Source organism: Cimex lectularius, unplaced genomic scaffold (assembly GCF_000648675.2).
Source record: "Cimex lectularius strain Harlan isolate CLEC.00 unplaced genomic scaffold, Clec_2.1 scaffold99, whole genome shotgun sequence".
In the NCBI taxonomy this organism is placed as follows: domain Eukaryota; kingdom Metazoa; phylum Arthropoda; class Insecta; order Hemiptera; family Cimicidae; genus Cimex; species Cimex lectularius.
Window position 1 is genome coordinate 24,080 of NW_019392713.1, and position 16,135 is coordinate 40,214.

Genomic DNA, 16,135 nt, shown 5'->3' on the forward strand with positions numbered 1-16,135 from the left:
GTCGTGTTTTCGGTTTAACTCGCTGCTCTCCCATGCCAGTTGAGACTTTGAGAGTTGCCAGTCACTTTCGAACGTGCCGTAAATCGGCCGTATTTCTGGCTGATTTTGAATTCGATCCTTCGACGTACGGCATGACTTATCGCCGACAACCCAGGACGCGATCCTCGTTGTGATTTATTGGCTTGCGAGTTTTGCCCCCTTTTTTCCTGCCGGTTTCCATCTCAATTCCTGTGAGTACGTTTCTGCCAGCATGTTCTATCACAACCAGGTGCTTATCATATTTACTACCATTGTCATTTGGCTTTACAGATTATTCGCATGCATAGATTGGAAAGGGGTTTTCTTGAACTATCGCTATTTTGTTGGATTAGGTTTAACAACTTGAAATACAGTAATCACTTAACATTCGCGTGTATTTGATTGTTTAGGCTACTTTCCTATACGAAGGAGGGTTACGTTCCATGATGCTGAAAAAACTGATATACAATCCGAAAAAAAAATCAAAATAAACGTAATAGAAGACTTAACGGTGTTTGAACATGGTTTATTGTTTTCATTGTTTGTATTTTTCGAAGTGCAAGGAAAGAAATAATTTAATTGTTTCGCCGAATAATTATTTCTTTGAGAATTTTACACAAGGATTTGAAGCGGCCTCGACATCTCTTTCACACGGAAAACAGATTTAAAGATGGGTCGAAATCCATTGCTTTTTTTTTAATGAGTTGGTCCCTCAAGATTAAAATTTTCCTGAGTTATTTTGAAGAAAAGCGTTGACCTGCATATAAAATGTAAAAATGTAGCATCTCCAAAATTTTTATTCTTTCACCAAGGGTCAGGACGGTTTTTTCCGTTTTGTGAAGAGGAGGCACTTTGCAACACAACTTCCATGAGAGAATAAAACAGATGGAGAAGAAAGTATATTGAAAACAGGCAAAAGTTTTCTGAAAACAATTAGAACCTCCAAACCATTTTTAAAGAATTATTTTCGATAGGAAATTAAATTGTTTACGCAACTGTTTTTCTTTCTGCAAATAAAGAAATCGGACTTCGGCCAATGTAAAAACTTTCCCCATTGTTTCGTCCCTTGATAGTGAAAACCGAAAATGTCAAAACCGCGTTAAGGGATTACTGTATAAAATTGAGAGCCATATTTTTCCTAATAGTTTGCAACAACTGAGGATTGGCCATACACAGACACCTACTTTTGGGCCAAAGCCTGCAAGGTGCCCCTTATGCAGAGAAAATGGCTCGATGTATCCCACATAATAGAGGTGTGTCATGCCTTAACTGCATACAGATTTAAGAATGGTTTCAAGCCCACCAGTTTCTGGGTCCTCTGTTCCGTTTTTTAAGGGACGTGGGGTTATTTTACTGTATATATTCTGTATGTTTTGTTGAATGCTTGTATTTATTAATGTGAGGGGTGATGGTGAAATATAGCGTCACCCGCCAGCAGTGTGTGTGTTTATTGACCTTATGTTTATGATCCATTGACCCTAATTTAGGGTAGATTATTAATATTGTGTGTATGTCGACAAAGGAATATCCGGTACTTCACAGATTCTTAGAATGAGTGCAATGCATGAATGTACTTTTATGTATGTATTTGTTTGTATGACTGACTTATTTTATTTTATTAAAATTAGGCTAGATTATAGTTTGCGTGCGTTTGGGGCTGAAAGGACCTATCTGTTGATTGCCCCCATTGGTAGGAAAGTGAAGATTTGGGCATCTGATCTGGCTTTAGGATACAAGGAGGAAGAACTCCCTGATGTATAGTCACTAGAGTCAGCACATCGGGGAGTGAGACAACCCTTCGGAGTGAAAGTTTAAAACAATAGTTAATTAAAGGTGATTATCTCTGATCTTATTCAGGATAGAAGAGTTTCCATTGAGGGATACATTACAGCACTTATGAAAACATTCTTCTGATTAATACTTTAAACTGAAGATTGTCAATTTTGGAATAAAAAAAGTATAATTGGGGTGAGGGTATGTCAATTCACCTTTTGTAAAGGATGGTTGGCCTTGAAGAATGCGAATGGAGGCACATACATGCAAAAAAAAAAAAATAGTGAGATGAAATAACTAACAGAGTCCCCTTGCTCGTGACGGCATGCCAGCCCTAAACATATTTCTGCTGAAGGCAGATGATGACCCCTAGCAACTACTTGCCTTTATTAATATAAATATATATATATATGTATAATAAAAGATGGTCCGTACTCAGAGGTTTATACCTCTCACACACAAGAACCATCCTTTACAAAAAGTGATACTAAAAATTACCCTGATTATTGCGACATTTACCATTTTGGCCAATTATACATAATTAAAAATAAATTACCAAGATTATATTTTTCATTAATAATATTTTATTGTTTTAGGCAATGCCTGTGCACCATAATGATGTCGGAACTAAGACAGCCATTATCTCGATATGTGTTATTTTTGCAGTTTCAATATCAGCTCTTGTTTATATATATTTTAGCTTTCCAAAATTAGACGAGTAAGTTTGAATCCACACACTTCTCACTTATAACAGTCTTAAGTGCTTTGATTTTAGGGAGGAAAAGAGATATATCAAAATTCCTTATGATATTGAAGATGCCAAGAAACTGGGAAGGGTCTTGGACCGTTATAAAGATAGATATTATTTTGAAGTACTGATTGCTGTATTTGTAACTTATATATTGTATCCTTTAAATGGCATTTTCAGAATAGCATGCTGACCTTTTTCTAAAGGTTGGGGTACGTGTAATGCAAATTGTTATATTCTTCTTTGACAATCATTTCAGTTTGCAAACTTTTGCAATTCCTGGATCGATATCGTTGTCCATCCTAGCTGGTTTTTTATTTCCTTTTCCTTTGGCTATAATCTTGGTCTGCTTCTGCTCAGCAACAGGGGCTTCACTTTGTTACCTCATCTCATTTTTTGCTGGAAGGAGACTTATATACAAGTATTTTCCTGAAAAAGCAGATAAATATTCTGCAATGGTAATTTTTCACTTTGATGTTAGAAATATAAATAAAATGTTCTGGAACTTTTATTAGTTTTTTTAAAATTTGTATGTTTATTTTATATTATTCCTTGATGCAACACGAGTATCATTGATGATGTTATTTCCAAAATTATAAACAATATTTCAAGACAGATTATTGCTGTTAATTTATGGTTTGATCGTAAAATTATATCAAAAGACTTCGTTTGAGATTAAACGTATTGAACTTAATCATTTTGAATTGCACATTCAAATAATATTGTTTGTAAAAAAAAAATGTATAATTTTGATTTTTAATAATGCTTTGAACCCCAATGTCATACACTTTTTAAACGTATCAATGGAAAGTTGTAATAGTTAACAGCAGTTAGTCAATTTTCAGGTTGAAAAACACAAAGATCATATTTTTAATTATATGATTTTTCTGAGGGTGACCCCATTCTTGCCAAATTGGTTTATCAACATAGCTGCTCCAGTAATAAATGTTCCACTGTTACCATTCTGGCTAGGAACATTCTTAGGTAAATTATAATTGTTCTCCTTTTTTTTTTTTTTTTTTTAATGTTAAATTTTTATTTCAGGTGTAGCACCACCTTCATTTGTGGCAATTCAAGCTGGTAAAACATTGAACCAGCTCTCCTCAACATCTTCTTCTTTCTCATGGACGACAGTTCTATTACTGGCTGTCTTTGCTGGCCTTTCACTGGTCCCGGTCTTCCTCAAGAACAGATTAAAGAAGAAATTTGACTAGAACGGACCCACCCTAGTGCACATCGTCAGGACTATAACCCATACTGTAATAGTCTTTATTATTGTCAACTCGTCAGCAGTGAGATTACAGCTCAAACTGCCTTCACTTGAGCAACCTGAAATACTTGTTTGACATTGTGGAATTGACACGGCTTCAATTGGATATTGACACTAGCACCTGTGTCTGGCTTACTGTACTAGGGCAAATAAATCGTTTTTCATGCACATCGAGATATGGCGTGGCAATAACTTTTAAAGAAAAATTTCTGTCTTGAGATTGTGCATTGTTAATATTTGATGCATTTTCAAATCTGTGATTTTCAGTGTGCACTTAACATGCCTTTATTAGAGATCTATACAGTCCATTGTAGTTTTCTATAAATTAATAAGGTAGTAAGTAATGAGCCAATATTCATACTGTAATCAAATAAATTTACAGATTTTTTATTTAGTTAAAAAAGTAATAATACCCCAAAAAACAAATTAAATGGAAATTACATGAATTACACTTTTTTAAATTTTCATTCAAATTCAGTGTTTTTTAAGACTGAATTGCTTGAAGAGTATTTGTACGTCATTGACAAAATATTGGAGTTCCTACATTGATAGATTAAATGCTGTGTTTAAGCCAGTATTATGTACAAAGCCATACATATATTTCACTAACCCCCCTCCCCCGTACACAAATAAGATATTTCTTTATTCGTCAGTTAACTTTTAAAAAATTTCTGTAAGTAAAATCATCTGTCCGACAGTTAATGACAGGGGAGTAATGTTTTTGTAATTGCATTTACCTCAGGATAAGTTATACTTTTTTTTTTAATTGACATATATTTCAGCAAGTGTGGACTTAGTTGCATGCAAATGTGCTTGCTTAAATAAAGTTTTTAGTACCTACATGCTAAATCAAGCTAATTTTTAATAAAGCTTGTATAACAACTTAATAACGTTTATTTTCTATTGCAAACAAAAGTACACCTAAGAAAAAATTTATAATTTGCACGACAATAATAAATTTTAATATGACTGAAGAGCTAACGTGTAAATTAGTACACCTCATTTTCACATGATTAGCACAATATTAATTGCTTTCCGAGGTGTCAGAGGTGATGCAAGCTTATCCACACACCAGTGTTTTCTGTATGAATGTAATTAATTGCTATTTTAATTTCTAAAACTTCCATAATTTTTTTTTTCTTCTTTCTAGCCTTATGTTTTAAAAGTACCATTTAGTTTTTAAATTGTGGACCTCAAACCCTGTATGACAGTGATCTTTTTCCACTTGTTATTTTTCAGAGGAGAAATCTGTCAAATGTAAATTTATAAATTTAGGCTAAATTCTACACATTGAAAACTTAACTAAAAACTTTTTCAGTCACCTTATCACTTCACTTACATTAAGTTGATATTTCTTTCAAATTGTTTCAGATTTCTAAGTGGAACCTAATTTTTCAGAGTCTGTACAGCAAGTTTAGATCTACACCTGATTCCCCAATTACTCTGTACATTAATTCTTGTTTGATGTATTTAAAACTATCAGCTCATATTCTTTTTATTAAGCTTTATTAAAATTACATTAGACTAACCAAGTCTTTATATTTACTGATGACCTTATTTGACATTCATTATTGTAAATATATTTATAAACATTGTCACTTCAATTATTAAACAGTATTATTTTTTACAGACAAGTTTACTTTTACTGCAGTTATTACTTACTTTCTGAATTTATATATATTTGTACAGATTTGATTTTCATTTTTGTAAAATAAAATACAATATTTTATTTATGATATACAAACAAATTAAAATTATGTATATTAAAACTTGTTTTCAAGGTCATGGGGCCAATATAAGTGATTGTAGGTCTGCAATTAAATGTGCCTGAATTTACAAGATTTTTCAAATATGAAGATGTTTAATGTGTTCATATCAATAAATACAAATAAAGATTTTAAAAAAAAGCAAATATACGTAACTAAATAATTTTGCTTAAAAAGTAATATTAATAATCAAAATGAATTGCAACATTTTCATAATTATTGTAAATTGGAATAGTTACACTGTAATATATAATATAAATATGTATATTTATATTATATTATGTATATATTTTATGTATATATTATGTATGTTTTATATAATAAATTACTTTTAAAATTAAGACCTGTCTTATTTTATGCTTTTACCCACTTCATCCAAGCAGGACTCTGTTTTAATAAACCTTTCTAACGCAATATAGAGTGCTAATATGGCTTTCTAATATAACGTCTCATTTTTCAAATTCTTTTCTTTAGTTCACTTAAGTCTATAAATGGTAAAAAATTGTCCATATGATCCACTTAGGGATGGAATTTCAAAAAATCCTTTCTTAGCAGCTATCCATGTAATTATGGGAATGCACTGTCAAAATTTCACTATTTAGATCCAGTGGTTTGGTCTGTGTGTTCTCTGTTAGTCATGAACTGTTTTATTTATGTAGATAGATAATTCTTTACAAGGGTACTGCAGTGGCTGAGTGGTTAAGGCGTCTGAACTGTACATAATGATGTTCCTGGGGCAAATCCCAGTCTAGACCTTGGAATTTTACAGGAGAATAAAATGTTAAAAAAGTAACATAATTTGATGGTTTCTTAAATTCCAGGTCAAATTACTCTAAATAACAAACCATGACTAGGAAAGGACCTGAATGTTCAAATGCGCTTACTTTGTAATTTTAATGAGTACTCAACTCAGAGAAGTAAGAGCCTCTTGGGGTGTAAGTGGTATTAGGTTTTAGGCGTTGACAATGCTCATCACTATAAGGTAAAGGTTCAAGGTGAGCAATGTCAACACCTAAAATCTAATACCACTGCCGGGATTCGAACCCAACATACTTTTACAAATGGGCTTTTTTTTTTTCAAGGCCACAACACTGCAAGGGTTGATATGACTGCTGGTGATGCGAACGCCCATTACTAATCCCTGCTTTGCAGTTTATGTATAATACTTTCTTTTTTTTAAATCAATCAATCTGGGAATATTCTCTAATTAGAGGTACTTTTACTTATTAGTTTTGCCTATATTTTTACTTTTTGTTACAACAAACTTAGCAGATGGTTAAGCCATTACTTTAAAAAATGTATAAATTGTATACTCAAAATAATGGTTCCTTCAGGTTTTTGAAGTTGGCATGGTGAGCCTGAAGTACAACTATAAAAGATATATTAGCTGGAAACCAATGAATTATAGAAAAACCATCCTAGGTTTCTAGAAAGTTTTGACTGAGGAATGATTAAGACAGTTAGCATTCAAAGATCTCGTCAGTGTCATAAGAAAACTTTTAAAGAGCCTATCAGATCAAGAGAAAAAGTTTCATAAGCAACTTAATTTAAAACGTGTTAAAATTAAACTCAAACAAATATGAAATATTTACCTCTAATTGTTACTTGGGTGTCTTAAACAACTGAAGTTTAAAAATTGTAGGGAAGTTTTTCGCTTACAACTTCAGTTTCTATAAAATATTTGCAACAATTATTAATTCAATAAATAGGAAATTTGTAAGGTGAAGTTTCATACCAGTATGTACATATAAATTTTAAGAAATTAATTAGGGTTGGCAAAATTTCATTAAAACTAGCTGAGGATAGCACAATCTCCCTTTTGTCAATTTTACATAATCAATAAAAAGATGAAAAAAAAAAAACTTAAAAAATTATGATTTAGTTAAACCTTAAGGGAAATTATTATTAACTAAACTTTAACCTCCCTTTTCAAGTTCAAACTCAGCATAACTGTGAAGATTTGTGTATTAAAACAACATTCATTTTTTTCATTTATTAAAACAACTAGTAAAACAAAATAGAACTGTTATATATGATGAATTTAAAAAAAAAGTTTTGATAGATACAGAATAACAAAGGAGTGTGAACAATACAAATGTAATTAATTTTTTAAAAAACTTATTCTAATTAGCACCACCAGTTTTGGATATATATATATTTTTTAATTGGCACACAATGCTTGCTGTTCATATGATGAATCATAAAACACAATTCCAATTTTAACCATTAATCTTATTTACAATGAACAATAGAAATATGCTATTGTTGCAAACAGATCAACAACAAATGAACACAAAGTATAGACTAACTTTCCTTTGGTTTTTTTTTTTTGTATGTACAGTTTTTGGAAATAAAAGACTTCTCATGATCCTCTTACTATTTATGAAATTAATGAACATTCAAAAACTTGCACATTGTTGGTGTAAACATTATTTCAACAAGCAATAAATTTCAATGCTTTTTTAAACTCTGATAATGTTATCCATTACGATTAGGTAAATGAAAGATAATTATATGAATAAGCCCAGTTAAAACAAGAGTTGCAAAATTTTAAAATTTTATTTTTACTATTTTATGAAGTATGCAGAGACTTCTCAATACAACTGCATAATTATACATATTATATACAAATAATATTTCAAAAAATCTCTTAATTTTCCAACGTCTTTTACATACACAAATAAGCAACATTTAATTGACTTAGTGAGACTAGTAAAATATTTAAGTATTAAAGTATATTTAATTTAATAAAAATTAACTCTTAAAAAAGAACTTTTATTTTATTTTATAATACACAAATATTATTTAACTACTGATAAAACTTAATTCATGAGTAAGTTGAAATAAATCAGGTATGTTCCAAAACCTCGAACAGTTGAATAAGTAACACCTATTTAATTTTTTTATGTACCTTTTTAATGAGAAACATTTCTAAAAATTACATTATTAATTTATATGAAAATATCTTTTACAGAGAGTACTAAGTTACATATGTAGAGAACAGGCAAAACAAATAAGGTCATCTATTTTCTGAAGTCATTTTACAGCCTTTTTATTGTCACATCATTGCATTCCAGTTTGTCCTTGAGACAAAATTAAATTTTTATTTATTTACCTTGTAACCCTGCTAATCTGACCTTTGAATTTTTCATGTAGGAAGAACAAATGTTCAAAAACAGCATGTACTCAATACACATAGCATAATAAAAAAGTATTGAGTTGAATATGTTTCGACATTAAGAAATAGGGCAGATAATATCACCTTAGTTATCAACACAGTCATCATAATTATTCAGTTATAAACAAGAAATGTGACCCTATATGACAATAATCTATCATGAATGTGAAAATAACGTAGAAGTCGTAGTTTCAAGTTTCATTGTAATAAATGTAGATGGATTACATTTTCATATTTTCTCAAAGAATAACATTAAAAACCTAAAATTAAATAATGTGACACATCAATGGTAATTTTCCAATTATTATGAGTGCCACCAAAAATATTTTTTACTTCTTTAACTGAATTCATTCAAAAAATTCTTAAAAAATATATACAAAACTAAGTCATGTTCATGTTACAAAGCCCAAATGTATAAAATCTTGTTCAAATGCTAACATAGATCTATACTTACATATAAAAAGCAGTTGAATAAGTATAGACAATGTGTTGCAATTGTCTTGCCTCGAAATAAATAAATAAAAATAGCATAAAGGTCTGTCATTTAACCCATTTTATTATTTTTTTAAATCAACCAATTCCTGGTCCCACCATTAGATTAGCAAGGCTTTAATTTATTTCATTTCAGTCATTTGTATATTTTTCAACAAATCTTATTCGTTAGGTGGGGATTCTCTTTCTGGAGTGGCAACTCTGATGTGTCGTCTTGCAAACGCTACAAGGCAAAAGCTAATCGAACACAGACAAAGAGAAGTAATGCCTAGCAATATATAAACAAAAGTTATCTGCCAAAAAGCAAAAAGGTAAACTGTTTTATTACAATATCTTTCCCCACTGCTGCGCTCGTAGTTAGGCTGGTACTCCTTGTACACCCAGTAAGATCCTGAAATAAAATTAAGTAGATTGACAACTAAAGTGGAAAAAGAAAACTATTAACTAAATTTTTACAGGCAAGGCTCAGATATAAGTACATAAATGGTAAGAGTAAAAATTAGAAGCATCAGTTTTAATGCCATTATTAATTGTTCCCTTACATAAAAGATCTCAAATATTTTTAAACGGTGTAATTTGACTGTTATTAACACGACCCACTTTTCCATAGGTTGTTTACACAAGGATTTGACAGTTTCATCTAGCAAAAATTTAGCCACTGTGTTTCAAAAAGTAAGTTGTCATGTGTGGTGATTAGTGACCGTATAATGTAAATGATTCATTTTATTTCATTAACAAAATTAATAATATCCACATCCCCTCACACTACTCTCTCATATCCCTAGATGTTTCATCATTGTTTACCAACATTCCCATAGACACAACACTGAACATTATTAAAGATAAATGGCCCAACATAACACCACACACAACTCTNAAAAAATATATTTTGCATTGTATAAATTCACTTTTCCACATCCTAAATGTATTTGTTAAATGTAAACAATGTTTGTAAATCCCAGGCCCTGAAGATGATCTCAATAAAGATCGAAACATTGGCACGATAAAGAAAATGTTTTTCTGAAACGTACATCACACCAGACCGCATCTCATGATTTCTGAATAAGTTGTCAATGTTATATTCAACATATTTATATTGCAGGAAAAGTCATCATGAAAAAGGATTTCCATTTTTCAGTCAAATAGGTACAAAAGAATCCATTTTAAAACATTTCCCCGAATACCCTGATAACACAAATAATGCTTTTGACCACCATTTTGAACCACCAACTGAAATTGATCTATTAACTATTCTTTTTCTTGACAATATTAACTTTTTTAACTGGGGGTATTTCAACTACAATATAACAACTATTACTTTAATGGTTTTGTAACTTTTTTTTAAATTCTTTTTTCTTCATTCTCTTTAACATTTTTTTGTTTGAACAGCTGTAGTATAAAATTATCAATATTGGATTTTGGATTTAGGCGAGTTCAACCTTTTGAAAGTAGTATAAATGGTTCTCATTTAGATTTTATTTTATTATGCAAGGTGATGTACAATTACAAAACATCAGCACCTATATAAACAGTATTGAAAATGTTTTTAAAGTACTTGATCTGTGGCCACAACTGTTAAGTCATTGTGTGACTTGTCACTGTAAGCTTCAAATTCAGGACTGTTGGATACGAACCTGACATATTTACATTTTTTTTATTTTTTTTAATAACACCGGTACCATGATTGTGTAGAGATAAACTCATAATAAAAATAAAATGTTGATCTTTCTATTTTTTTATTTTTATTTTTTTACGAGGGTTTGCAACTGCAGAGGTCATATAAACCCTCAGGGTGCCGGTGTTTTTGAAAATAAAAAAGCCCATTTGTAAGTATGTCGGGTTCGAATGCAGGGCCTCTGGATTCGAACCCAGGACCTTTACCTTACATGAGCACCCCGTGATCTTTCTATGTTTTTAATTATAATCGCAGCAGATGACGTTTTGTAATTGGTGTTGAAAGGGTTTTAGAACCTTGTACATTTTATAGTTCAATGCAAGTAAACAAATGTGCATTGTAACTGTCAATTTTCCATCAAATCACAATTATTTACGAGCAATGATAATAAATCTGTTTCATCATATGAATTTGCACATACTGAAAAAGAGCCTAGCTTGTGAATCAATCATTAGCTAGTTTTTATTGAATATAATTAAATTACTAAATTTTTCATTAAGTCTACAGGATAAAATATTTTTATTGATATATGATAATGATTACATTAAAGTAAATTGATGCTCCAAGGAATACTGAATACCATTTTGATTAAAATAATTTAAAAAAAAAACTTACCAAGAATAAACCAGGCCATTAGTGAACAGTTGAGAAGAGATTGGAGTGAAGAATTTTTTGCAAAAGCTTCATCATCTCTTGGTTGTGGGCCATATTTGAAACGGTGAAATAAATGGAAGACTGGCTTAAACAGACCAATAAGGCCTTAAAAGAATGTCTATTAATACTTTGCACACATCAATAATATACACATCCATCAAAATAAGCAGTCATCCTCTTACCTCCAATCAATAAATATAACGGAATATGTGAGTTGACAGGACAGTCATACAAATAATTGCTTCCAATAATGAACATAGCCAAAGGAATGACAATAGTGACACCGATAGCAATTGTACATCCGACTAAAAACATAAAATGTCAGTACAGAACATTTTAAAACCACTTGTTACTACTTCAACTTTTAAACAACTAAACAACTCACGGGTTCCAACCAGGAGGAGTGCCACCTTTTTAGCAAAATCAATAGTTCCTGTTGACTCTTTATGAGCTTCACGTACACGCCTGATTACAGAATCGTATGTTGGTGGAGGTGCAGCTAAAACAAAAATTAACATCAATCAACTGCTAACACAATAACTTTAACCCTCAGATGGGAGTCATTTGAGGTGAAATAAATGACACATTTGGGTCGAATCTGACCCTACCTCTTTTTGATGAGGTTTGGTTCACAATAATCATTTTTGAATAATAAAATTTACTGTCATCTTACATGAAAAAATCCTTTTTGTAGTAATAATATGTAAGCATCCAAATCAAAAATACCTATACAAAATGAAATACATTTGTAGTCTGTTGGACAAAAAAAAAAGCAAAATAATGCAAGGAGACAAAGGAATTTTTCAATGAATTAGAAAGCATGCCACATATCTATTTCTTCACCAATAAATATTATTCAATTCAAATTGTATGGGCTTAGAATTTCCCAGAAATTTTTGCAAAATTATATGAAGCAAACAAAATAGCTGAAGAAGATGAATAAATGATTTTTTTAGCTCCTTTCTTGTTTGTTTTTACCCACGATTCTTGGAAAATAATAAATTTATTTTCTAATACTAGCTTTTAAAAAACTTAATAATAATGATTATTTAGAGTCTGTGAGATGCGGTCTGGTGTGATGTAGATCTAGAAAAATATTTTCTTTATCATGCAATGTTTCAATCTTTATTGAGATCATCTTCAGGGCCTGGTATTTATAAACATTGTTAAATTATACAAATGAATGTAAGATGTGAAAATGAATTTATACAATGATGTACTCAATATAGAAATTTTATGTTTAATCAAAGTAATTGCACTCACTCAAAGTGTTTTGAGTGTGTGTTTTCTGTGTTTCTGTGTTATTGTGTCATTATTGTGTGTTGTGTTGAGATGTTAATGAGATATTAATGTTTTTTTATTTATATATGTTTGATTTTGAAGGAGTGGGGAAGGAAGTAAGGATAGAAATCCATTTTTACATGAGGAGTTGGCTTCTTTGAGGTGAAAGGGGTCGACAATAGGAAAAAAGGGGTAATGGTTTGTCATTCGGGCCTGGTTGGCTTTTCAGGATTAGTACAGACGGGATTATTAGGGAAAGGAGATACAAATTGTCGGAGAATTAAACGATGTACAAATTGTGTGATGTGTAGAGTGTAATGATTATTTTATATGTTGTATTATTTATTTTGAGTGTTATTGATATTGAATTTGATTTATGATATTAGCATAGCTGCGGCTGAGTTTACATGTGTCTGTTGTGTAATTGATGCTGTTTATCTCTGTTGATGTAGACCATTTATAAAAAGTTACGTTTATGTTTGCTTTGTTCTGTGTTTCATATTTTTGGATTGTTGAAATCAAAGTTGTATTTGTGTTCAAAATGGTGGGTAGCCAATGCCGTAGGATTTTGTTTGGGCTTTTTGCCATCATAGATATGTTGTTTTACCCTCTTATCCAGATATTGGGATGTAATTCTAATGTAAGTTGCCGGACAATTTATACAATTGATTTTTTCAATTACATCAGACTTATTTGTTACTGGTGTGTGATCTTTAATTTTAACTTTTTTATCATTTTCTCAACTTATTCTTAATTATATAATTACTCAATTAATTATACAGAATTTTTTCAAAATGAAAAATTTGTGTCACAGGCGGGATTTGAACCCATGACTTTTGGCTAAATATGCTGCTGCTCTACCACTTGAGCTACCATGAATTTGATCGCCCATGCCACAAACTTCTCATTTTGTCTCCACATTTATTCCAATTCTATATTGTGTACATCATTGCATAAATTCATTTTCACATCTTACATGTATTTGTATAATTTAAACAATGTTTATAAATCCCAGGCCCTGAAGTTGATCACAATAAAGATCGAAACGTTGGCACGATAAACAAAATGTTTTTCTAAACCTACATCACACCAAACCGCATCTCACGATCTCTAAATAATCATTAATTAACGGTCACTAAATACCACATAAAAATAATAATAGTAAAGAAAAATGAAACAAAATATGTTAGTAAGGAGAAGGCATACAGGCTGGATTAATGGCTTCTTCGTAAGTCGGAGGAGGTCCTCGTTCAGTGCCTTCCATCGTGAACTGGACCCTTTCGATCCTCGAGTCCTGGGATGCGCGGTCCAACTGAGGTGAAATTTGAGGGCAGATCCTCTGAAAGAGAAAAACAATGCCAAGTTCAGCTAGACGTGTGTCGTAGGGGATGTAAACAACAACTTGTCAGCCCGTCCGCCTGGATTGGGAAGGCGAACAAAGCCGCGTCGCCGCCTCTTACCCCGTCTTGAACATCTAGGCTGACGGCGATATCCTTGGAATACATCCCAACCCTAAAAATAGACACGCCCGTCCGATGAGCCCAATTATCGTTTATTCGGGCGAACTCGAATCTTTCATAACTGGACGTTATCAACACGAAACTAAGGAACGGAACCTCAGTGTTGACACAATTTCGACGGACCGAATCAGGAAATTTCTCTCGGGAGACGGTCGTGAATGTGGTAGACTGACAGAAACCACCTTCGATCACTCACACAAAGACAAAACAAACTGAACTTCAAACTTATACTGCAAATCTTTATTCGTCCAGACGAGAGTCAGTCGACTGGGAAGGAGAACGTTTTCTTTCTGGGCTTTCGAAACAAACGAAGGTCACGAGGGAGATCTGTCCTCACTCTGAGGTCATCCGATTAGATTTAAACATTAGAATTAGAGAAAGATAATTGAACCGTTATCCATTTTCTGGCTTAAAATGCTCTTAACTGTGTCGTTGCCAAGGCCGCTGGGCGAAATCGTCGTTCTGATCGAAATACAGAATACCAAAGCTCAAAGCGTGACAATGAAAAAATGTCCAAATAGTTTAGAAACGGTTTTGTAAAAATTTTGATCTTCGACAAATCATACATTGACGTTATAAAAATTAAGACATAGGAAGCTAACGGGATAACATTTTGTGCGTTCCTCGACGTACAGACATGTGTAAATATGCATTTAATATTTTATTTTGTATCACACTCAGCATTCAGCAATGATCTCTTAAGAAAAGGTGTTGATTAGACTGTATCCCGACGGGATGAGGAAACGTTAAGAACGAGAAAAGGTCTGAATTTATATACGAGGGAAACATACAAGGTACTAGTAATCTAGTATTAGTAGTACTCCCCCCCCCCCAGGGAATGAATTCTCAGTTCATAAAATGTCAAGAATATGCTTGTAATGAATAAGCATGTTTTTTTGAGTAATTGTATTTGTGATATAAAAAAGGTTATGTTATTCAAAATAACACCAGCTCTTACAAAGTACATTTTCCCTCTTAAAAACTGTTTAGGAAACACAATTAGACTATTGTTAAGCAGTTTGAGTGTTAGATATAGCAAGGAGGAAGTCATTAGGAGATTGAGTGTAAATCACTCAACAAATAGGAAGGGTTCATGGCCACCTGGACTTCACACTAGAAGGCCAGGACAGGGTCTCTAGGTCTACATATGAGATAGATTCATCCATCATCAGGCTCTTCAAAAACACAGCATTACAGGAAAGATAGAAATACGATAAGACAAGTCAGAATCTAAATAGATTTCCTCCAGGAGTGTAAGGAAGACGGCTCAATAAAAATAACCCCAGAACCCGGCTTGGCGACCTCTTGGCCAGGCTTCAATTCGCACAGGAATATATGAATTGGACATTGGAAGATTGACGAGAGAGGGAGGGAGAGAGGGAGGGAGAGAGGGAGGGAGAGAGAGAGAGAGAGAGAAAGAGAGAGAGAAAGAGAGAGAGAAAGAGAGANAGAGAGAGAGAGAGAGAGAGAGAGAGAGAGAGAGAGAGAGAGAGAGTGAGAGTGAGAGTGAGGAAGCGAGGATATGTACAATTCGGAGAGGATTATGGTTTTAGCCGGTGCTCCTTCCAGACCGCCGAACTTGAACCAATTGGATTTTCTTACTTTTGCCGCAGCAACACGAGCTACGTGGAAAGAATGTATGCTCCCAAGGTTCAGACATCCGTCGGTTCAACCGAGTACTTAAAATTACTTATGTATGTATATTTATTTTATTATATATTTTAGCTAAATTGATCATCGATATTTCAATAAGCTATTTT

The 16,135-nt window shown here is 32.2% G+C and overlaps 2 protein-coding genes across 6 annotated transcripts; one reads left to right on the plus strand and one right to left on the minus strand.

Annotated features, from left to right (window-relative positions):
• Positions 1-28: 28 nt before the first annotated feature.
• Positions 29-5,722, plus strand: LOC106673073 (transmembrane protein 41B). Of its 5 annotated transcripts, none has more exons than XM_014405017.2 (7): positions 29-268; positions 2,388-2,509; positions 2,567-2,695; positions 2,799-2,997; positions 3,385-3,523; positions 3,584-3,798; positions 5,181-5,722. In XM_014405017.2, exons 1-6 carry the CDS (start codon positions 251-253, stop codon positions 3,751-3,753), a joined length of 777 nt encoding a protein of 258 aa, XP_014260503.1. In that variant the 5' UTR covers positions 29-250; the 3' UTR covers positions 3,754-3,798; positions 5,181-5,722. The 5 variants fall into 5 exon arrangements, with proteins under 5 accessions (XP_014260503.1, XP_014260502.1, XP_014260506.1 ...); XM_014405020.2 differs by adding an exon at positions 1,647-1,851 and having other exon boundaries at positions 30-268; positions 3,584-5,722; XM_014405021.2 differs by adding an exon at positions 1,647-1,851 and having other exon boundaries at positions 30-230; positions 3,584-5,722.
• A 3,556-nt stretch (positions 5,723-9,278) lies between these two features.
• On the minus strand, positions 9,279-14,739 carry LOC106673068. The gene is made up of 6 exons (XM_014405007.2): positions 14,316-14,739; positions 14,062-14,194; positions 11,960-12,073; positions 11,757-11,879; positions 11,536-11,679; positions 9,279-9,636 (listed from the first exon to the last, which is right to left on the minus strand). The coding sequence occupies exons 1-6, from the start codon at positions 14,358-14,360 to the stop codon at positions 9,407-9,409; spliced, it is 789 nt and encodes a 262-aa protein (XP_014260493.1). The 5' UTR covers positions 14,361-14,739; the 3' UTR covers positions 9,279-9,406.
• Positions 14,740-16,135: the final 1,396 nt, after the last annotated feature.